Source organism: Salarias fasciatus, chromosome 18 (assembly GCF_902148845.1).
Source record: "Salarias fasciatus chromosome 18, fSalaFa1.1, whole genome shotgun sequence".
In the NCBI taxonomy this organism is placed as follows: domain Eukaryota; kingdom Metazoa; phylum Chordata; class Actinopteri; order Blenniiformes; family Blenniidae; genus Salarias; species Salarias fasciatus.
In genome coordinates this window covers 28,460,096-28,482,093 of record NC_043762.1, presented here as the reverse complement: position 1 = coordinate 28,482,093, position 21,998 = coordinate 28,460,096, and the positions used below count along the sequence as shown (strand labels likewise).

Here is a 21,998-nt window from a genome sequence, read left to right as displayed (position 1 = left end):
CTGTCACGTTAAGTGTCTGTTTTATTCAACCTTCACCCCCCCGTTTCTCAGCCTCAGAGTCAACGCTACAGTGACAGAAAAATCAAGCAGCTCAACATGTTTTCATCAAGTTTTAATAGTGTCAGCCAGCAAAAATTAAGATAGATCTTATTCATATGCAAAACCTGGGAGAACAGCATTGTGTTGAGCCCCCCCATCAGCCAACATATGAAGCAACACCATGCCCATACACAAAAATAATGCCTTTGATTATTCAGATTGCTGCTGCTGCTGCTGCTGCTGCTGATGGTGCTTATTCCATACTACAACATGAGTCTGTAGCTGTACAATTCAGTGAAGACAGATCTGGACTGCGTGCACGATTTATGAGCTGCTTTGCATTTACATGCAGTTACATGTGATGTTAAACTGGGATTCGAGTGTTAAAGCATGCATTCCTAACAGAGTCTGCCTGCCACATATTCTCTACTATAGTATTACTGACATAAGAAATCACATCCTCCTCCTCCTCCTCTCATAAATAACCAAGTGCTGAATCCTGACCATTATACTCATCAGTACTGGTACATTCAAATACAAACCAGACATTGTCATGCCAATTTGTACATCTACAGAACAGTGCAAAGAAACACAGATTTCATTCCTGAGACTACTCAGTCATTTAGTCCCTTCATAACCTTTTAGATTTCCGACACGTTAAGCGACACGGTTTGCTCTCCTAACCTTTTAGTCACAATATTTTCATACAACAAGAACAGATGTGTGATATATCTACAGCAAGCTGTATTGTGATTCATCAGTATCAGCAACACGTGAACATACAATATGTGCTCATTTGGTCAAGAAAAAAAAAGTATGGCATTCAGTGGAATTTTTTTAGCTGCACAAAATGTAAATGCTTGGTTCTGAAAACAACCTGACACATGAATACTACAGTGCTAATAGAAATTTAAGAGCTCTTTATACAGATTTGTACAACGTGGCAGACCTTTTTTTCAGACATCACTTCCCTCTGTCAAAGGCTGTCGTGTAGCAGAACAAATGAGGTCCTTCGCTTGAATGCTTTTTAAAAGAAAAAAGTCAAGTGCAAAATAAAAAGGGTTTGTCTCTCTCTCTTTTTTTTTTCTTTTTTAACTTTTTAAACATTTTCCTTTGTTTACTGGCGAGTGCTTTGCTTAGACGGAGCGCGTCTCCACCTCGATCTTCTCCTCCGACTGCAGCGACTCGGCTTCCAGGTGGCTGACGCTGGGCCGGACCGTCACCACCGGGCCGCCGCCGTAGATCGAGTGGAGGAAATTCCACGTCTCTTCGGAAATCTGACCCGAGTCGGCTCCTGCGGGGAAAACGAGAACATCAACTTATAGATCATAGAGTGTAGACAAGCAACACATGATTACTTTCTGAGAAACACACCAAAAGAAATTGAGAAATTCGTTTCATTTGAAAACAATTAAAAAGCCTGATCACTTCCATTTGCAAGGAATATGCATTTGTGGGATGGGAGCAGAGAAAAAGCAATTACTCAGACTGATTTAAATGATTAAATCAAACAAACACTGAACAAATTAACCAAAGGGGAAAAAAATAGTTTGGGCACATTTTTCATGGATATAACTCGCATCCTTAGCCCCGCTGCTCATCCCACAAATGCATATTCCTAGCAAACATGGCCCCATATGAAAGAGGAATAATCAGGCTTTCCAATGGTCTAAGATCTGTTGCTAAAAAAACATTGCTACAACAATGAAACAAACATAACACACGTTTTTGTGCATAGTAACAATGAAAAACAAACATTCAGATTCCAGCATAGGTCTGATCGTACAGTCATATTTGTACCTTGTTTGAGTGTCAAATGTCCGTTCTTGTTAACTGTGATCTTGGCATTATCGATTGGTCCCGGTGGGTCTTACAAAAAAGAAGAAGAAGAAAGGGGGGAAATGCCACAATTAGCCGCTTAATTATGTCAAAACATCAAAACTGGTTGAAAGAGCAACGATGTTAAAGAAGCCAAACGCTTCTGTCATATCATGAGAAGCAGATCTCCGCTCCCCCCAACTGCAAATATTGGAGGAGCAGGAGTCAAGGAAAAAAGAGGTTTGCAGACGTGTGAGATGCGAGCTGGTATAAATAGACGTGACAATACAAAGCAAGGGAAGCCAACAAAAAAAAAAAAAAACAAAACAAAGGGAGAACAAGTGGAATGGGAATGAAATGTGTTTCGACGCTCCGCTCTGCTGTAGCAGGGTAAAAACCTGACTCGGGGGAACAAAGCAAAACTCTTTGAAGATAAATGAGGAGAAGAAGCGGGACTACAACAGCTTCATGAGAACACCGGCTCCTCGTCGGCGGAGACTTTCTGCACATTTATGGAGATTCACAGAGTGGCCATTTCTTTGGAAATCAGTGTTTTTTATGTGATGGATCATCAGTTGTTCTGTGGGAAACATTTAACCTTTGAATGAGACATTTAAAGGGGACTTGAGGAGAGGAGGAGGAGGGGGGCCTGGAGAGGCAACAGTTCTGTCCAATTACCGTTCCCTTTTCCTTTGACGAAGCCCTCCCACTCGCGAAACCACTGCATGCTGATGCAGTATATGACCACTGGAGACTCCTCCTCCTGGAACGCCTTGTTCAGCTGCGGAGAGAGGGAAGCGGGGGAGGAGACCGGAGGGAGGAGGGGCAGAGCGGTGGGGGTGGGGGCAAAGAAGGAGAGGAAGAAGAAGAAAAAAAAAATTAAGTGAGGATAAAAGGATTGAGAGGAGAGAAGATGGAAAACCTAATCAATTCTCTCTGCTAGTTATTTCCAATTAGAGGACGCTCTCAACGCCACGCTGCACCAATTTCAGCTTTCTTGGAAAAACGGAACGATCCCCTTCCTGTTGGCTCACTCAAGCTTTTTTTTCCCCCCTCACACACACACACACACACACACACACATCTCTCCTTTGAACAGCCATTGTGTGTGAGCGGGCACACTGAGCAGGCAATAACAGCTGCATCTGTCCCAATGCATTAATGATAAGGCTTTCATCAGACTCACACCTCTCGCCTCCCGCCGGGGTGGAGAGCACCAACACATGCAGCCCATCAACTGGTTAAACAGACTGGAGAATAGGCTTCACACACTCAGGTGTACTGGCTGCACGCTGGCTCACTCACACTCAATGCTTTGGGATTTAAAAAAAAGAAAAGTCTCCTCTGTTCAGACAGGCGCTATCACAGCTTTACATGTATTGCAAAGAAAAAACTCACCCGGACAAACATGTCCAGCTCCGACTTGCGCCGCTTCTCCAGCTTCTCTATCTCGATCTGGCAGGTGTGGCACACGTACAGGTGGTTGACGGCCGGCCCGCCTCCATACCTGCAGAGAACAGACGACACGGACGCCTCAAACTGATGAAGGAAACCACCGAGAAATCAGATCCACCGCTACGACCTTCTGACCCTCACTGCCTGCACACAAACTGAAGGACCTTCCTTCTGTCCAATCAGCAGATTTGATTCTGTATTATTGTCCATTCTCATTAATCTAATGTACCCAGAAAACCATGTGGTCTGTGGGAAACTGGAGCCCCTGCTTGGAGCTTTGAATCGCTCCTTTGGAGTTAACCTTTGAGACATTGTGAAAATGAATGCTGGACATGTGAATGAAATCAGGAAGTGTGCAGCGCCGCACAACTGTTCACTTCACACACCTGCTGTAAAGGTGATCCCACACATTCTGGGGCAGCATTACTACCAGGTCGTCGATCAGCGTGGCTTTGTTGGGCGGCACACCTGCAGACATTTGTAAAAAGAATCATCAGACCTTCACAGCATAAGAGAGACACTCCGAAAACTGCAGATCAGTGCCTCAAACACTGAACGTGTGTCCAAAAGAACAAATACACAAATGCTCACACAGGCCTGTGCTTTATTTCCTAGTTAAAAATATCGAGAATTTTCTTTTTCTTCCTGCAGACTGGATGAAAGATCAAGAACAATATCTTAGTTTACTACGATAACAACCTGAATTGTTCTGTAAAAGAGAAAAACCCTGGGGCTCAGACAAAAGACAAATCAAAAGAGTTTAAAATCAATTTAAGAAACAAAAGATCTGCTAACTTATTCTGCCTTCAGCTTTTGGGTCGTTGAGATGTTACGCCTTCAGCTTTGCATTGAAACTACAGTATCTGGCCGCACTGCTGCAAAGCACCCGCGGTTTCACTCAGCATTTCGACACACACACCCGACAAACCAGTTATGGGCTCAAACGAAGGTGGTTGGCAGCGAGAGAACACCTTAAAGGTGTTTATTTACACCGTGAGACACTTCCTCTGCAGCCTGTATGCTTTTTCATAAATCTACATTTTCAAACTCAAAACTCGGCGTTGTGAAACTTTACGGAGGCCGCTTGAGCACGGCGTGAAATTAGAGGAGCTCGATGTGCACAAACCCCTTTTGGGGTCTTTCGCTCGTCTTTGTTCACTGGAGAGGATCATCTTCACAAAAAGATGTAAAAACCCCCATTGAGGCTGGCTGTGCTGTGAACGGACAGCTGTGTCGACTCTGTGGAACCTGAGCTGAGGGAGGGCACAGCCCAGGAGCGTTTGACCTCCCAGTACTGTACTCACACATACCTCCATGCAAACAGAGGAAGTCGTCGTTGGAAATGGGCCCCGGCTCAGCGAAGGTCTTGAACTTGTTGAGCCACTGGCGGGAGATGTAGAACTGCAGAAGGCTGGGCTCCATCATGTTGAACAGGCCCGACACCCTCCGGCGCTCCTTCAGCGCATCCTCGTTGCTCTTTCTGCCACAGAAACAGACCGCTCGTCAAACCAGGAGCACGACTGCGGAGTTCTTCCAGAACCGCATGATTCTTGTGTGTTGACTCACTTATAGAAAAGCACATAGGCTTCGGCGTTCTGCACGCAGGACTCGGAGACCTCGGTCACGCTCTGGTCGTCAAACTCGTACCACAGATTGTTGACGTCGTTCCTGCAGTAGGCTATGTAGTGGCCACCTGGAGAGGAGACGAGAGAGGAATGCGTTAGAGCCGCATTCACAAATCTGACAAGTACGTGTGAATTTTATTTACAGTCTAATGAATGCGGGACTTCGGTGCGTGCCAAGTGATGGCAGCTGCCCGGCCTGACGCGGCGGGGGGAGGGGCGGGGCCTACTCACTGCTGGCAGTGCCGTGGTGACAGATGACCGACAGCAGGTCGTAGTTGGAGGTCTGGGCAGAGCTGTCTTTGGCCAGGAACGGCTGCAGGTCCAGGCCCTCCAGCGGGAAGGAGACGTGGGTGCTGATCTTGGTGGAGAACATCAACTCGTGCCGGAAGCGCTTCAAGTGAATGCAGAGGATCTAGAGAAGGGGAACACAATGGCTGTCATTCTAGAAAGCTCATATCTGACGTCTCTATGAAAACAAGTTTGAGTGTCTTCACTGTACGAGATACGAGAAACGTCCGCCTACCTCTGGCAGACTTTGCATTTTACAAAACTTGACACCGTTTCGTAATCTGCAAGGAAAGGAAATGAAGGAGAGGGCATTTTATGATCCGTGAAAGGAAGAATTGTCTTGTTCAACAGTCTTGCCAACAAGGCACTGAGAATTACTCACTTCTTGCATTTTTCACAGCTGTACATGTTGTCTCCTAGAAAACAGCAAACACGCAGTCAGTGAAGCATCAATCCTGACATTTGTGTTGGTAAAAGAGATTTTTTTTCCGCCCACATGCTTACCCTTTAGTTCATCTCTGGCAAAGAAAGCTGCAAGACAGTCTTGTAGCGTAACCACTGGCCCCCAGAACCAACTGAAACACAAACACAGAGGGCAGCTTTACTCCAAACAGCCACTGACTAATATCCCAGGTAAAAAATGTAAATAAATATAGAGTGTGGGATATAAATCCATAGATATATAAACGGACCTTTTAATGTACTCCATGACAAATGCTATCCACCCCTGTGGTGCGTAAGCTTCCCCGCAGGAGCCAGCTTTCACCAGCGAAGTCTGGTGGGTGGATGAGTGGAGCTTGGCCAGGTCCTCCTTCCCCGGGATGGGCAGCGAGATATCCTGGAAGTTCTCCAGGGTCACAGACACCTGAAACAACAGGCCACATGGGGTCCGATCTCAAAACATGAACACGGCATGTCGAGGATCTTCAGCGACGCCACGGATCGTGAGAGCGGAGAGAGAACAATGAAGCATCTGTTCGGCTGCTCCTGCTCACAGGGAAGGAACTTCACGTGAGGTCGAGGTTTGACCCGGCGTGCCCGGGGTGGGGGCAAAGCAGGGAGAGAACACTCATCACTTCGCACATCGTTCACGGAACAGCACAAGAACTGACCCGATCGCAGGTGAGGCACTGGACTGAGCTGACGATGGTCCCGTCGAACACGTCCGAGATGACGCTGCGATATTTCTTCTGACGCTTGTTCTTTGGCGGGGAGAATGTGGTCACTGCTGTGGGAAGGCAGGGAGCCAGAGAAATATGAGAACCGCGACTTCCAGTAAAGTAATGAGGCAGCGGAGATAGACAAGAGATACTGTTACTTGACTAAAGAACTTCTAAGCTTTCAGTTGGGATGTGGCCGAGTGCGACCGTGCGGCGAGGGAACCTGGATACCTTTCTTATGAGCGGGGTTGAGGCTGGGCCAGCCAGACGCTTTGGGTGGACTGCTGGACATTTTAGGAATGTGTCCCTCCATGGGGACTGGACTTTGTGGCCTTGTGGTGTTCGACATCTGGATATCTGGAAAGCAATCTGATGAAGAGAAAACCCAGACTTTAATATTTACAATTTAATCAAAAAGCATAACAGGGACTGAGACCCAGCATGCATCTCCTGCTCTGTATTTACCCGAGGTCCTCCCTTGCACCTTGAGGGCCCCCTGGCTGCTGATGATGGGCGTGGTCTCGGTGGTGGTGTCCACGTCTTTGTCGATGTCGGCTCCGGCGTTTCCGCCCATGACGCCGTTGACCCCGGAGCGGTAAAGGTCGTTAATCATGTTCTTCTCTTTCTGCCACTCCCGGTTGGCCTGGATCTCGTCCTGCTCCGGAATCAGCATTTCGGCCTCGTTGGTGTCGTCCGCGGGCAGCGCGGTCCCGACCTGCGCTTCGTTGTCGGCCTTCTCGCTGCTGCCGCAGGACTCGCAGGACTGGAAGTCGTCAGACTGGCTGTGGTTGTCCTCTTCGGGGCCGTCGTCCACGGCGATGCCGCTGGACTGGTCGTAGGGCTCGGGTAGCGACTCCTTCAGCTCCTCGTGCAGCTGATCCATCAGGCAACGCAGAAACTCCTGAGAGTCCTGATCGGGGAAGAAACCGACAAAATCTGAGTTTATATAGCCGATTAATTATAGACGGTAAAGTTATTCTGGTTTTTCCAACATTTAATTCCCTATTGCTAAAGAAAAGCTGATGCAGGTCTTCGCTGTACACAGTAACGCTTTCTCAATGCTAATCTTTGCCCAAATTACACGCTTCAACCGCCTCACCTACCTGTTTATCCCAGTCCTGGGTCTCAGAACCCAAAGCCCAACGCTCACAAATGTGTAAGCAAACTTAATGAACCTCAGGCATCTAATTTCCTTCTTCAAGCCAAATGACGTCCCCTCTCCCAGGAGCAGGAATGTTGACTTTATTCAAAGCGGCGCTAAATTCAAGGCTGTGCCGCCCAGCGTGGCGTGACAAATGAATATTCCTCAGAACAAACACTGGCGAGCCAAAAGGAACCCGGCTCTTTCATCATCTCACCGCTCGGGCTTATGGATGCCGTTTCTTTTTTTCCCTCCAGACACAGGCCAAATACCGTTTACCATCACTTCAAACCCTTTATTTCTATAATGCACCAAACTTTGCTTTCAAGCATGAGCTAGAATCAAATCATGCACTTCACCTTCAAGTCTTATGTGTGTGTGTGTGTGTGTGTGTGTGTGTGTGTGTGTGTGTGTGTGTGTGTGTGTGTGTGTGTGTGTGTGTGTTAAAGTAAGTACCTCTGCTCAGAGGCAGAGGATTCAGTTTATCTGAGCTCAAGCTAATACAATTTCTGTTGAGGAATGAGAAAAGGGTGATATGAACTGGAAGGGAAATAGGAGAGACTCTTCCACATCAGCGATAAGCTAATAGTCTAAGGTCAAAGCAATAATAACCCCACCTCAGCACAGTTTCACACTCTGAGGAAAAATCAAGCCGAGGATAAAGCTCTGGTGATGCGAGGCCTGATGAAGTATCTTTAAAAGACATGAAATCAGTGCACATATTTGATTATAGACAGATGCCTATGCGACACTACAAACAGAGCCATGTTGACAGTGTTGCAAAAACAAAGTAAAACTGAATGTGTGTTAGATTGTGAAGAGCGGCTCGGCGTCTTGTTTGTGTTGCACATTGGTTTCATCATCGGGGATGACCCACCTGCTGGGAATATCCGCGGAACATGGGGTTTATGGCTTTGATCCCCTGGAACAAGTTGGTTGGGACAACGTACGAGGGCCTGCAAGACACGAAACCGATTCAGAAACACAGCATTTCCTCGTTGCGCCATTACGAACCACATGAGACAGAGCTGCAGTGAACAGTGATCAAAGTCACATCAGCATCGACTCATCTATGTCTGTAATGCTTCAATAAAAGAGGAAACGGCAGCAAACACCTGTTTTTGTGCCACAGGTCCGTCACCAGCTTCTGGTAGCTCTTGCAGAGCGCGGGCTTCTTGTCCGTCCTCACCAGGCCGCCGCACTCCAGGAAGAACTGCGTCAGCGGCGGGCTGCACGGGACCAAGAGGAGGAAGATATCACATGTCGGCACCAACGGGCTTTTACTGAATATCTGCCCACAACAGAGGAGCCTTTGTTTCAGTGAGAGGAACGAAGAGGCGGGAATCAAGCCGGCAAATGTCATTTACTGGACAAATTTATTTAAAAAAAGCAAATGAATGAACTTCTATTGAATTACTATATTTAGCAAAAAAAAATTATTTTTTTTTATTTATATGTGAAGACCTTTTGTAGGGATGTAACTGTTCACGCTGTTCAAAGTACCAGAAACTCCCAAAGTACCAAATCGCACGAGAGAAATCTGAAAACTAGAGCAGCGGACTGAAAAGAACCCCAGCTTTGCGGATTCCATTTGACGGACACGGAACGGACAGGAATTTGCAAGAGGCAGATCAGCTCCAGGATGAATAAAGCATGGAGTGTTTCCTTTCCTCTGCCAGGAAGAGAAAAGTCCTCCGAAGCGAATAACGGCGCGACGGTAGCAGAGGGAAGCGGCGCTCACACACACACACACACACACACACACACACACACACACGCACACAGACACACACACATCAAAGGAAAGTTGCAGGAAAAGGGTCCCTCCTTCTGCAGCTGCGTGACTCAGTTCCTCCTATTTTTGGAATATGATTTAGATTGCAAATTTTGACCCACATCTCTTCTCATTTTGACTTGTATCAAGACTCGGCATCAACAGTTTCTTTTTTCTCTCTTTTTTTGGCACATGACATTACGGAGGAGACGTCATGAAAAACTGAGGGACAAGTACTAAAGTGAAGTTATAAAACTGTCTGCGGCGCTCTAATTAAAGTGACCACATCAGCAGGCCGAACACAAACTATGAATCACAGGGATTGGCACAACAATAAACAATAAAACACTCAGAGTGGGCAAGAAGCAGCAAGAGAGAGATGAGAAAAGAAAACAAAGGCGAAGCAGCAGTGGAGAGCGGCTGGGAGTCGGTGTTCATTTGTAACAGAAGAGCCTGCAGGGAACGAGAAAAGGCCACTTCTGCCGTATCAAATGATGCACTGCAGCAATTCCCGCTCAGCCGTCGCGTCCCCAGAACCGACACGGCCGAGGTGGGATTTTTCAGAGTCGACAACAAATAGGAAGGTGGTGCATAAAACGGCGAACTCTCACTAAACGCGAGCGTGGTGAATATGGGGGCGCTGAGACGGAAGTAACGAGAAGACATGAGGCAGGATGGTGGGGGGCGGTGTGTGTGTGTGTGTGTGTGTGTGTTTGGGGGGGATGGCGGTCTTACCAGTTGGACAGCGCCTGCAGGGCGGCGTTCATGTAGCAGGTGTTGCCGATGTTCTTCAGCCCCGTCAGGCCTGACGGAGACAGAGCACACGGGGGAAATTAAAGCCGGTCTCTCACCGAATCAAGTGCCCGTGAATTTTATTGGCAGGTAGAGAGCGTCCGCGTTCCGTCTGCATCGCCTCTCGCTGCGGGAGCGGGGTGAAGCGGCTGCATGCAGGATATTAAATCGGTCGCTGTAGGTATTCTCCACTGTCCCAAAGTTGTTCACGGACTATTTAACCACAGCTATTAGTCTTCTCTCAGTTCAGGCTCTAATCGTGCTCAAAGTACATTTTCCATGCTGCAGTCAAATGTGCATGAAAATATTTAAAGCCTCTATGAATTCAGAGCCAAACCCAATCAGGTCGGCCCAGACTGGAGTTCCATTGTGGACCGGCAACGAATGAAATGTAGACCGGATCCCATTCTGGACTGGCCTAGAATGGAGTCTATATAGGATTCCAATGTGGGCCAGCCCAGATTAGAATTCTGATGTGGGCCAGCCCTCGTTATATAAACGCTGGGAACCACAGGACCATCTCTTCACTTGCTCTCCACCATGGAGCAACGCAGCAGATTTGAGCAGCTGCTTGAAAACCATATTTCTTCACTGAGTCCCAAGAAGAGGGAGAAGTTTCTGCTGAGTGAAGACCAGTACCAGAAAATCATAGCGGCCTTGTGCCTGACCAAAGGACAGAAGTGTGATGATGGCGCAAAGTTTAAACACTGGAGCCACAGCAACTTTGAAACCCAGGCCATTGGTAAGTACCCAGGATAACTACAGAGTCAAAATTTCTTTTACAGAAAGTAATCATGTTAAATATATATTTAGAAACCGTTGATTCAGCAATATGCTGTATTCTTTATACTAAAATTGGCATAGACCAAGTAACCATGATGAAAATAAACTGATATTTTTTGCTGTAATACAATCATTTTCAGAATTAAAGCACATTTTAACAAAAGATCTAAGGCAGAACCTTTGGTTATTATTACTAATAATCTCTGTTCTCTGCAGGCAACAAGATGGTCCTCTTCTGTAAGAAGACAGCCAATCCTGTCGTCACCAGGGACGACTTGTATTCCACCCTGCACCAGTGCCACGAGAGAACCGGTCACTCTGGGCGCCACAAGACATGGGAAGAAATCAAGGCCAGCTACGCCTTCATACCGAGGGTTGCTGTGGAGTTGTACCTGCAGACCTGTCTCACCTGCAGCAGACGTCAGGCTGCGAGGCAGCCCAAGCCAGAGGATCCCCTCATTTCCCTGGGATTCCTCACACGAGTGCACGTCAGCTTTATTGACATGACCGCCAGGCCTGATGGGGACTTCAAATGGATTCTGCATGCCAGGGACCACTGCTCCAATTATTCCTGGACATTTCCACTGACATCCAATATGGCTGCTGAGGTAGGCTGACAGTGATTTATGTCGCTTGCATATTTTCCTTGGTTAAGACTTATCCTGATGTTGTTATGGACTCTTCCAGGTGACTGAGAAACTCGTCATGCTGTTTTCCATGTTTGGGCCACCAAGAATTCTTCAGTCCGACAACGGAAGAGAATTTGCGGCAGCAGTCATCAATGAGATAACGACCCTTTGGCCAGGCATGCTGATAATCCACGGGAGGCCCACAAACCCCCAGAGCCAAGGATGTGTCCAGCCAGGTATGGCTTGCATGCCGCAAGTTCATTATACCTATACGTTTAGACCTTGCACAATTTCATCCATATTTATAAAGAATTATCTTGTAAATATCAAAAAGTCATGTATTTCTATATAACATTCTTTATTCAGGAAATGGTGATCTCCAGCTGAAACTGGAGAAATGGTTGGAAGAGCATGGTGTCTCATGGTCAACAGCACTGCAGTTAGTCACTCATGCTATCAACACGTCTCCAGCAACAGGCACCGGTAAAACACCGTATGAGGTTGTTTTTGGACAAAAACCCCAGCAGGACTTCCTCCTCCTGCAGCAGAACAGGTAACCAAGTATATTAATTTAAATACCACATTTCAACGTACAATCAATTTGATGGTACTTCTTGATGCTTGTCGATGCAGCACTGAATGTTTAAACTGATTTTCCATGATGTTACGTTTAAACAGGGAACACTGGAAGAAGAGGTCATTGATCCTTCACTGTTTCAAACAGAATCGGAGGTGCAAGAAGTCCTGCCAGAGCCACCCCAACACCACTTGTCAGGGGATGACACTGTAAGTAGGCTGTTTATGCACTGTATATGTGAAATTTTTATTAATTAAAATAGAATTCACATTAATTAAAACTTGTCATAACATGTAAAATCTTGATATTTTTCTCAGGTAGAGCCAGGGACGTCTGCAGCAGCACTACTCCATCAGCTTTCTTCAGCTTCATCGTCTACAGGTAGACTGACTGCCTTCCAGCCAGAGGACGCTCCTACGACACCGTGCCAGTCGGCGCCGCCATCAGTGAAGCGCAGCCATGAGTGCTACCTCCTGCACCGAGACAACGCTGTGGCTGAAGGCTTCCAGATCACCAACTGCAGCACCGTACATGGATCTCCATTTGACAGGACTTCCACAAAAGGTCCTACAAAAACACAACTGTTCTCGCACCCCAATCAAGGTCTACTGTGCAACAGGCATCATTAACGGATCCTTCTCTTCAGCCGACTTGGCAGATATGAAGTCGATCGTGTTCCCAGCCCCTGAGAGAGCTGACCCAGAAACGCTCTGAGATGTCCCTCATCCGAGCCGTCAAGGACCAGACCGAACACCAGTCCACCACCTCCACCTCCAGGTGCCAGGGCCGTGGGAGCTGCGGCTCCAACAAGTGCTGCTGCAAGCGAGCAGGACTCAGGTGCTCCACCGAGTGTCATGTGACCAAATGGGGATGCAGGAGTGAGTTTTAATTTGAAGATAAGTCAGTTTCTACTTCATTTACAGAATGTGGCAACTTGAATCTGTTCACATTTTAATTAGTATCTGTGGGAGTTTCAGTAGCATTGTACTACTACTGTGTAATGGCTGGGAATACCATCACTAGGTTCCATGTGAGAATAAAACATGTTATAGTGTCCAATGAAGATGTAGTTCATTTTTTTTCTTAGGGGGGTTGGGGATACCGCTTACCAGTTGCAATGCTTCAGTTTTACGTTTACAGGAATTCATTCTGTCCTCATGGTACACAGCTGCTATATAAACAAAATTCTGAACTTGAGAGAATACTGTTGAAAATAGTTTGGGGGTTTATTTTCCAAAAAGTTTTGTAATAAGAGCAATCTCTTTATTGATTTTTACACCAACTTGCAATACAGAATTCTAAGATTCTGACAAATGATTGTCAATTATTTTTTTCTTTTAATAAGATGCAATAAAGTCCAAATGCAAACAGAACATCTGACTATTCATACCAGTATATTGTAACACTGGGATTCTGATTTGGGCCAGCAGATAAAATTCCACTCTGGACTGACCAAAATCACAAACCACTGTGGGCCGGTCCAGGATAGAATCTATACAGATCACGGATCCGGCCGGATTCCAATCTGGACCTCGACACAATATATGCATGACTCTTCAATACTGAAACAGAGAGGAAATCAAGGCCTGGAGGTCAGAGAAGCATTATTCATTTTAAATTAATGCTAAGTGTACTCTAACTGGTTGAATATGTGAAGTTTTGGTCTGTAATGTATTTATAATACAACACATCTTGCTGTATGAAAAGTGGCTGATTCACACTAAAGCTAAAAGTGAGGAGAAATTCTTTTCTTTGTCCTTGTCTTTTCTGCATCGGTAAGTAGGGCAAACCAGCCACCGCACAGTGAGTAAAACAGTTTAAAATAGACGGCGTGCAGCTGTCCTTTTCACCTTGTGCTGCATCCTCCCGGCCAGGCACGCCTCACGTTTTGTAAAACCTCGACTTGAGCGGCCAGGTCTGCACAGGACACGCAGCCCAAAGCTCCTTTCCTCCGCCCTCCTGATCATACGATCTGCATTTGGGACTAAAATAACCAAAGCAGAGAAGCGCTGCCAGCACCTGAGCTGCACGGTGCACGGTGCAGCACATGTCCCTTGGCTTGCGACTCCGTTCTGTTGCACTGGTGGCTGCAGTGGGGAAGACGTGACGTGTTATACGGCCAGTTTTAACCTACACTCCGGCTGTTAGCGCTGCTTTGGGGACCGTCAGTTTGCTCAACTCGACCATTTTCCACAACGACATGAGACATTTCAGATTCACAACAGCAACTTATTCCTCACTCTATTCATTCTCTTCAGCTTTCCAGGTATATTTCAGTGGAACACGGAGGTCTTAGTTGTATTTCTTCTAAATACAGTTTTGGAAGCTGTCGTCCATCAGCGGCTGTTCCTTGAAGACGACTTGACGTGTCAGGGCCTCTGGAACTCGTCCTGATGCAGACGTTTAGTACTCCTTTTAATTCCACTTTCAACTAAACTGATTACTTAGCTCCTGTTTGAAGTGTTTCTTCATTTTAATTCTGCCTGACTTGGGTGAAGAGGTGATCAAATGTAATTACGTTTTTTTGTCACCCCGCCGGCTTCAAAAGAACCTGATTTTAATTGGAGCGACGATAACACTGGGAAGAAAAAGGTGGCTACGGCAGACGCTCTTTAAATGCTGATTGGAAGCTTGAAGATAAACACGGAACTGCTTCATCTGATATTCATTTCTTGATATATCTGTAGACCTGGTAGCTTGTTATTCCCCTGGAGGAGCTGCGGTTGTGCTTCCCACTGCATTTCTGTGACTTGGCTGCAGTAAACACTTTCTCTCACGACTTGGGTTCACTTGGGATTCGCTGCCCGCAGGAGCAAATGTGAGCAAACAAAGTCTGCTCAAAGAGAACCGACGTTTGTGTTTGAGACTTATTTCTGTTGTAGCAATTCTCCTTGGTGATAAATCTTATATGATTGGGAAGCCCGATTCTTTCTCTCTTAAATATTAGCACATTGGTGAGGATGAGCATTAGAGTGTGTGTTTATGTCCCTGGAAATTAAAACTTCACCACAGCAGTCTGGGCTCCGCTGTCGTGTAATCACACACCGAAAACACTGCGAAAGACTTCCGTTTTTCCTTCCACGCTGCAGTGTAAACGGCAGCTCGGTGTAGTGATTCCTCTTTTTGTGAGCTCACCTCTGGCGCGCAGGTCATCCTCCTCTTCCGTTTCCATGTCCAGATCCTCACAGCCTCCATTCGGCGGCACTCTGAGAGACGCTGGGCTCCCGGGGGCCCTGCTGTTATCCTGAAGCCACAGGAAAGATAACCTCATAAAAATCCCTCCTCGCAAATCAACACATCAATACCTCTGAGAATAAACTGCAGCGATTCATCATCAGGCAGGAGGAGACCGTATATTAATGTCAGTGATTAAAGCAGTCAGTCATCCTGCTTTAACAAACCAGCGCCTGTGTCGTACCTGAGCAGGGTTCTGCGGCGATGGGAGGGGTTTGATGTTCGCGCTGGGTGAGTGAGGACCCAGCTTACGCTCCAGGAAAACCTCCTTGCCACAGGCGTAGCACCAGACTCGCAGCGTGGTCAGGTTGACTGTCAGGTTGTGCCTCGTCTCCTGCGCACGAAAGAACAGCTGATGAAGCGCCTGGGAATCAGCCTCATGGTCGTCGACACGATCTACAAGTGTCGCCACTCCGATACAATGAATCTTATATAACATGAAGATTACGACTCAGAACTAGACTGAAGTTTTAAAGAGGACTTAATGCAAGTCATGCCTCTGCTGAACACTACATCTATCTTTCCTTTTGAGCGTTTTGGCTCTTGGGTCATTCTGCTGGTTTCAGGTGTTCGCTGGGTAAACCGTGTCGACCTGCTTATCACGCTTATAGACTGCATGATTGTGCAGTAGCCGAGGTCTCCAGCCATTGTTGGGTTTACTGTCCTCCCTGCTGCTCCTTCCACTGACTCAATAAACCAACACGTGGTACAAACACATTCTTCAAGAGTGAACTTTCAGACTCCAGTAGATAAATCAGCAGGATGTCATAAAACTGTCTTTGAGGTTACAACAGGACTGTTACGTCACATTCTGCAGATTATTTCAGGTTTATCAGTAAACTATTATTTCTATTCATAGCACAACTCTAGAAAAAATTAATAAAATGTGACAGCACTTCCAAAAATCACAAAGATAAGACCTGATACAGTGATGATTCTTTAACATACAGAATTGTGCAAAGATTTCAGGCACAACTGGACAAAACGTGATTATTACATCATGCAATACCAAAAAGGAAACGTGATATCATTTAAACTATGTTGAGAGGAATTTTCCTTCTGGAAGCACCTGTGCAGAGTCCTGCTTTCAACAGGAAGAGAAAGAATCTCCACTGAAGATCTGTGCTTCATTCCTGAAGGCGTTTAGAAAACCTTCCTGCAGAGATCCTTTGAAAACTGCCTGCAAGTTTACTGAGAAGAAGTGTCGCTGTTATGGCTGTCTAAACACTGTTTTCTCCTCTCCTCTTTCAGTTTGTGTTTGGCTGTTCCAAATTCCCTTCACTTTTGCAGACGTGGATTTTGTCCAGGTACTCTGGTTTCCTGCCACAGTCCAAAAATAATGCATCTGAGGTGAAGCGTTGACTAAATTGGTCTGTGTCTGGTCTGTGGACGTATGGGAGGGTGTCTGTCTCCCTGTGCTTGCCCAGGTGCACACTGCCTTTTGCTTAGTCAGCTGGGATCCGTTCCAGACCCTCGGGACCCAGACTGGATAAGGTGACAGAGACGGATGGAGGCTGACCTGAAAACGTGTCAGATTCTATCTACACCGATGAAGATCTTCTCTCTTCACAAAAACATGCAGTCCTCAGCTCGCAGGTGGACGTGCTGCTGAGGGAACCGTGGCCCAGTTCTGCTGACCCACTGCTGCTCTGACGAACGCCAGCAGCCCGGCACGTTCGCACGAGACCCGCTGCGAGCAGGCGGTGTATTATTCATCGGGGTTGCATTAGGCCTCGCGCTGCCGGGCGGAGCGGAGCAGGCAGAGAGGTGTCGCGCCAGACTGAGCGCAGCCCTGAAAACTCCTCCGTCTGAATCATTCATGAAGGGAAATATACCAAGTGGGGCATTATTAACAAGCTGAATTTACAGCTCCCACCAAACGCTCAAACAGCCCATACAACGTTCTGTATGTGCGCTTAAAGAGTCCCGCTCCAAATACAAGCAAGAAAAGAAAAAAATGAAGCAGGGCGTATGAGGTCGTCTCAACCACTCAAGTCAATGCTCGTCTGTGTTTTGGCTAAAGTAAATACTGAAGGAGAAAATACTTCAGCAGCTACATCCAAAGAAACAGGTTGGGTCTGGTTCTGTCTGTGAAATAGAGACACTCAAGTCCCTGGAGCGCTCTGCCTCGGATCAATAAGAAATAAGAAGCCATAGGAGCCGCTGTTCTTTTCAGAGTGGGTCTGTCGGTGGGTTTCATAGACTGAAACTCTCGGTTTTAGGACACCTGGGAGCTTGAAAGCATTTGGAAAGCTCATATTCTGCAACATGTGAAAGGACTCACGGATTTGTTCGCAGAGGGCTCTCATGCTGCCGATTGATCTTTAAATTACAAATACGAGTAAAGGCTGATTTTATGTCCATTTGATGCCAGATATGGATCAACGATCCTCTGTAGTTTGACTTGCAAACACCATACCTATTGAGTATTACTGCATCTGATCTCAAGCAGCAGCCTTGTATAGATGAGAGATTACACTCCGCTCAGAGCTTCCACGACACTAAGAAAGCACCGCGGCCACTCTTGAAGAGGGCCTGCTTTGAAAATGCCCAAAAGGCAGCCGGCGAACATCACAGACAAAACATCCCAGCTAGAGAACGCATATCAAATTCATCAGCGATACATGAAAACTGCAGATATTACATTTCTGTACCAGCGCACTCTGTATCCAATAACCAGCTGACATCTAGAAGGAAGCCTCGGAAGGTTTGCACTTCAAACCATCCCTTTCTGGATTAAGAGTGAAGGATCTGTATCAACAGGCAGAGCAAATTACATGTTTGCCTTTATGTCCATCACTCAGGCGAACCCTGCTCGGTCATAGCGTGCCGGAGAAAAAAGCCTGAGTCACAAATGAGAAGAGCAGAGGCTGGAGGAGCCGCAGCTCGCAGGGAAAGAAACTGTAACCATGGAACTGACAGTGCCAGTGAATCTCCCCCACTTCCCAGAGGAATGGCAATTAATAATGGATGATCCGCTGCCGAAGTTGAAGTGAATGTGGAGACGTAGGCGCGGAGAGCTGGCTTGGTGGGGTTTAAACAACACCAGCACTTCAAAAAGCTAAAGGACGCACGTGTACTCTCTTTGATCGTGAAAATGTTAAAAATAAAACGGCGTGCTGGAGGTACTTTTATTCTGAGACGGAGCTCCTGGGACTCCCAAGCGGTATTTCTGTCCTGAACTGCCATCTGGGCATTTTCTGCTTTCCACTGATATCTCCATTTCTCTGTCAATTATGTTAATATCTACTGGCTCTGAAAAACAACATAGGGACAGTCAGATGGCTCACCTGCGAGTGGACGGTGCTGTGATCAGTGTGAGACTCTCCACAGCCCACGTAGGCACAGCCATTCTGCACAGGAAACAAGAAACAACAGACAACCAGGGTGTTAAAGAACAGAAACATCGTGTGTGGAGGGAGCATGTCGCAGTCAGATCATGACTTACCTCCAAACACGCCCACAAATTTGGTCCTCCAACTTTACAGTCTTGGCACTGACCCTGAAAAAACATGAAATCGGTCGAGAGTGAAGCAATAAATTAGTGTGGAAAGAAACGGAAGTCTCATTCTGTGTTCAGACTTTAATATGGAAGGAGATAATAAAACGTGATTGAAGGAGAGGTAAGCTACGAGCAGGGTGGCGGACAGGGTGCAGAGCGAAGGTCACTCACATGGGATTTCTGAATCAGTTCCTCCTTGGTGATCTCCCCCACGCAGTCCAAGTGGGGGCAGTCACAGCTGGACGCCGGCGGCATGGCTCCACCCGCCGCTCTGAGGACGCCAACAAGAAGGAGACGGTCAAGAGAGTACTGCTTTTTCCAGCAGTCTGCCTTTACCTTCATAAAACGGTGTGGAACTTCTCCAGAAGTGTAAATCAGACAGAGCAGGAGGACAAACATAGTCAGAAATCTACTGATATTGATCAATGTTTTTACAATTATTCTACATTTCCATTTACAAGCAGCTGGAAATCCAGGATTTATTCAAAAACAAAAAAAGAGACTACAGTACACATCTTTCTTTCTAAACTTTGATCTGTTCATTCAAGTCACTCCAGTTGAAACTCTCAGCACTTTCATCTTTAGCACCTCCAGCTCCGTTTCCATTCTTACTGAATGAAGACAATATAACATTGAAAGCTTCTTGGTGAGCCTGATCTTCTCAACTGATTTTAAGTCACTTCTTTAGCAGATAAAAAGGAAACTCTGGAATTTTCTATTTTCTATCGTGCTCGTTGACAGGCTGCAGCCTCGTCACCTCCCCAAAGTGAGACGAAGCTGGTGCAGTAACTCAGAGCCCTGAAGGGAGAGGCAGACTTGTTGATAGAAAGAGAGGATGCAGGCTCCTGAGGGTTGGTTTGTCAAGACTTTTTGTGTCAGAGGAAATGTCGCAGCTGCGCACAGAAATATCTACTGTCTTCAACGGCAGAAAGGGGAATTTTATTGAGGAAGGACAGTCAAGCAGGAACTGGACTGCATTCCAGGAAGGATGAGATTACTGATAAGGCATTTAGCACTCGAAATAAGAAAAAAACCTTTATCCTTCCAAATGGAAGAACATTTGTTACTTAAAAACAAAAGGTCCGATCACTGTGACTTTGACAGTACGTACTCATACTGAACATGTGCATGCAAACAGTCTGACACTATATTGTATCTATTTGTTCGAGGCATGGAGGATGAAAAGGGACATTTTAAGCAGCACAAACACTTCCAGCTTGAAGTCTCTACTCGAATAAAGACACCTGTCAGGAGCTGATAACTAAGAAAGATAGGGATTTCAAGAGAGCACAAGAATATGATTTTCTCTAATGATTAACTCCCTCACCACTGGTTTCCAGGAAGAAACAACTAGTCTGGCATGTAGCAAAATCTGCAGTTCAGTCATGCACGTTTCTCTTCTCATCAATAACTCAGTCTGTTTATCAATTAGTCATGCTGAGTTTCTTTATTTTTGAAAGCCAGATAATCTGATAAGACACGAGGACAACAGCAGTTCTGTTGATCATGCAGACTGGTGTAATTGCCCTGGACTTTGGAGGCATCTGCACAGAGGAACACGCCGAGGCGAAACAGTCAACAGTGGCGGCTCCAGTTGTAGTACACACAAGGAAATCTGATTAGCCGGTGGTTTTCTCGTCGAGCCTCCAGCGATTACACAAAGCTGGTGATAGAAAGAATATCTGATTCTTCGCCATCACTGCCCAGCCTCGGACAGCCTCCAGACGACAGACGGATCAACGCTGCAGGATGTGAAATCCTGCACAAAGGGGTGGGACAGTCAGGGTGGGGCGTTGACCCCGGCCAACCATCGCAAATTAACCAGATGCCGACTGTCCGATTTATGCGTTCTTCTCCGTAAAATTGGACTACGAGCAGCACCAAAACAAGGCGAGGCATGTCATTAGTAAACAAAATGTAGCTGGAAGGCTCACTTTCGCCGGCTGTGCACAAAGAGTAGCATCATGCTAGCTACGCTACCTGCTTGCAAATGTTAGATTTGTAGGGAGTGCCTCATCTTAACTCAGTCTGAGGGTAAAATAAAGACACACATGACAGATGTGCGCCGATATGGCCTGCTCCTGTGTTCTTTAAACTGAGCTGTCAAAAGCAGCGAGGCGCTGACAGCAGCGTCACAGGCTGACTGGCAATCTTCCCGCTATTAGCATTAGCCTGCTGCAATCACCGAACATCCAATTAGTGGTTTGGCTCTGAAAGCCAGAAATAACACTCATAACGGTGCTCCAAATACACCACGAATGTAAGCAGCCCCGGGTAGTACGTTTAGAGGTCGCGACAGTTCGAGTCTAATTCCATCTGCTGGTGACCAGCTAGCTGGCGTTAGCCTGCTAGCGCTCTTGTATTACACGGTAACCGATGATCCCACAGCGGCCGGACGGGAGGCGGCAGCGGCAGCTCAGAATCCTGTCATCCCGGTCTTACCTGTCAGATAGCACGATAAGCTGCGTCTCCGGTAGATCTGAGCGTGGCCGCTGTCTAAGACATGGATTCAGAGTGCAGTCCGGGACAATCCTTCACGTTAACGATCCCGGTCCCGTCGCTCAGCGTGGTTTGCTAACGTTACAGCTGACTCCGCCCCCTTCCGGTTTGAACATGTTCATAAAATGATCTAAATCATTTTTTCCTTTTCATACTTCTGATGGGTTATTTGTACACTTTTTCATTTGACAAGTACAGTTTAATATCAACAAACACCTTGTACTGTTTTTCTATTTTTAGCGTGCTTTACGTGAAAACACACGCAGTACAAAGTCCACAATAACAATCATAAAATAAGTCAGCAGATTCTGTAAAAGTCTTCGTCATACATTTAGATTTCCTTATTTAAAGATAAAGGTCAAATCCTTCCCAAACAACAGGATTGACAGCTATTACTCAAAAAAGGCATATCCATTTCACAATACTCATAGATCATTTATATAATCAACAGTACATTCAACACACATAAAAATGTGTCGATACGGAGAACACAAACCAATAGCAGTGCAAAAGTACAAATCAATTCATAAATGAAATTATTGATAACGCTACAAAGTAGAAAATATAGCTGTATCAATCTGAGAAACAAGTTTGTGTTTGGGTGTCTTTTGTTAAAAAAAAGTGTTAATAGCGAAGACATTTTCACATTTATACCTGAAAAATATCAAATCTTGTGTTCATT

The 21,998-nt window shown here is 46.3% G+C and overlaps 1 protein-coding gene across 1 annotated transcript; it reads right to left on the bottom strand.

Moving 5' to 3' along the window:
- Positions 1-97: 97 nt before the first annotated feature.
- On the bottom strand, positions 98-21,389 carry LOC115405743 (ubiquitin carboxyl-terminal hydrolase 33-like). Its single transcript, XM_030115435.1, has 24 exons — positions 21,260-21,389; positions 18,989-19,088; positions 18,764-18,817; positions 18,606-18,668; positions 15,500-15,649; positions 15,217-15,325; positions 10,036-10,105; positions 8,642-8,755; positions 8,404-8,482; positions 6,851-7,295; positions 6,617-6,754; positions 6,338-6,453; positions 5,918-6,090; positions 5,730-5,800; positions 5,608-5,641; positions 5,461-5,506; positions 5,169-5,349; positions 4,879-5,005; positions 4,623-4,792; positions 3,699-3,780; positions 3,256-3,364; positions 2,536-2,638; positions 1,840-1,908; positions 98-1,333 (listed from the first exon to the last, which is right to left on the bottom strand). The coding sequence occupies exons 2-24, from the start codon at positions 19,070-19,072 to the stop codon at positions 1,176-1,178; spliced, it is 2,745 nt and encodes a 914-aa protein (XP_029971295.1). The 5' UTR covers positions 19,073-19,088; positions 21,260-21,389; the 3' UTR covers positions 98-1,175.
- Between the last annotated feature and the right edge of the window lie 609 nt (positions 21,390-21,998).

Excerpts from the sequence above, each read along its gene's own strand:
- LOC115405743 (XM_030115435.1), bottom strand. The coding sequence starts at position 19,072 with ATGCCGCCGGCGTCCAGCTGTGACTGCCCCCACTTGGACTGCGTGGGG. Across the intron at positions 18,818-18,988 it reads AACTGATTCAGAAATCCCAT|GGTCAGTGCCAAGACTGTAA; the intron begins GTGAGTGACCTT and ends ATGTTTTTTCAG. Across the intron at positions 5,350-5,460 it reads AAATGCAAAGTCTGCCAGAG|ATCCTCTGCATTCACTTGAA; the intron begins GTAGGCGGACGT and ends CCCCTTCTCTAG.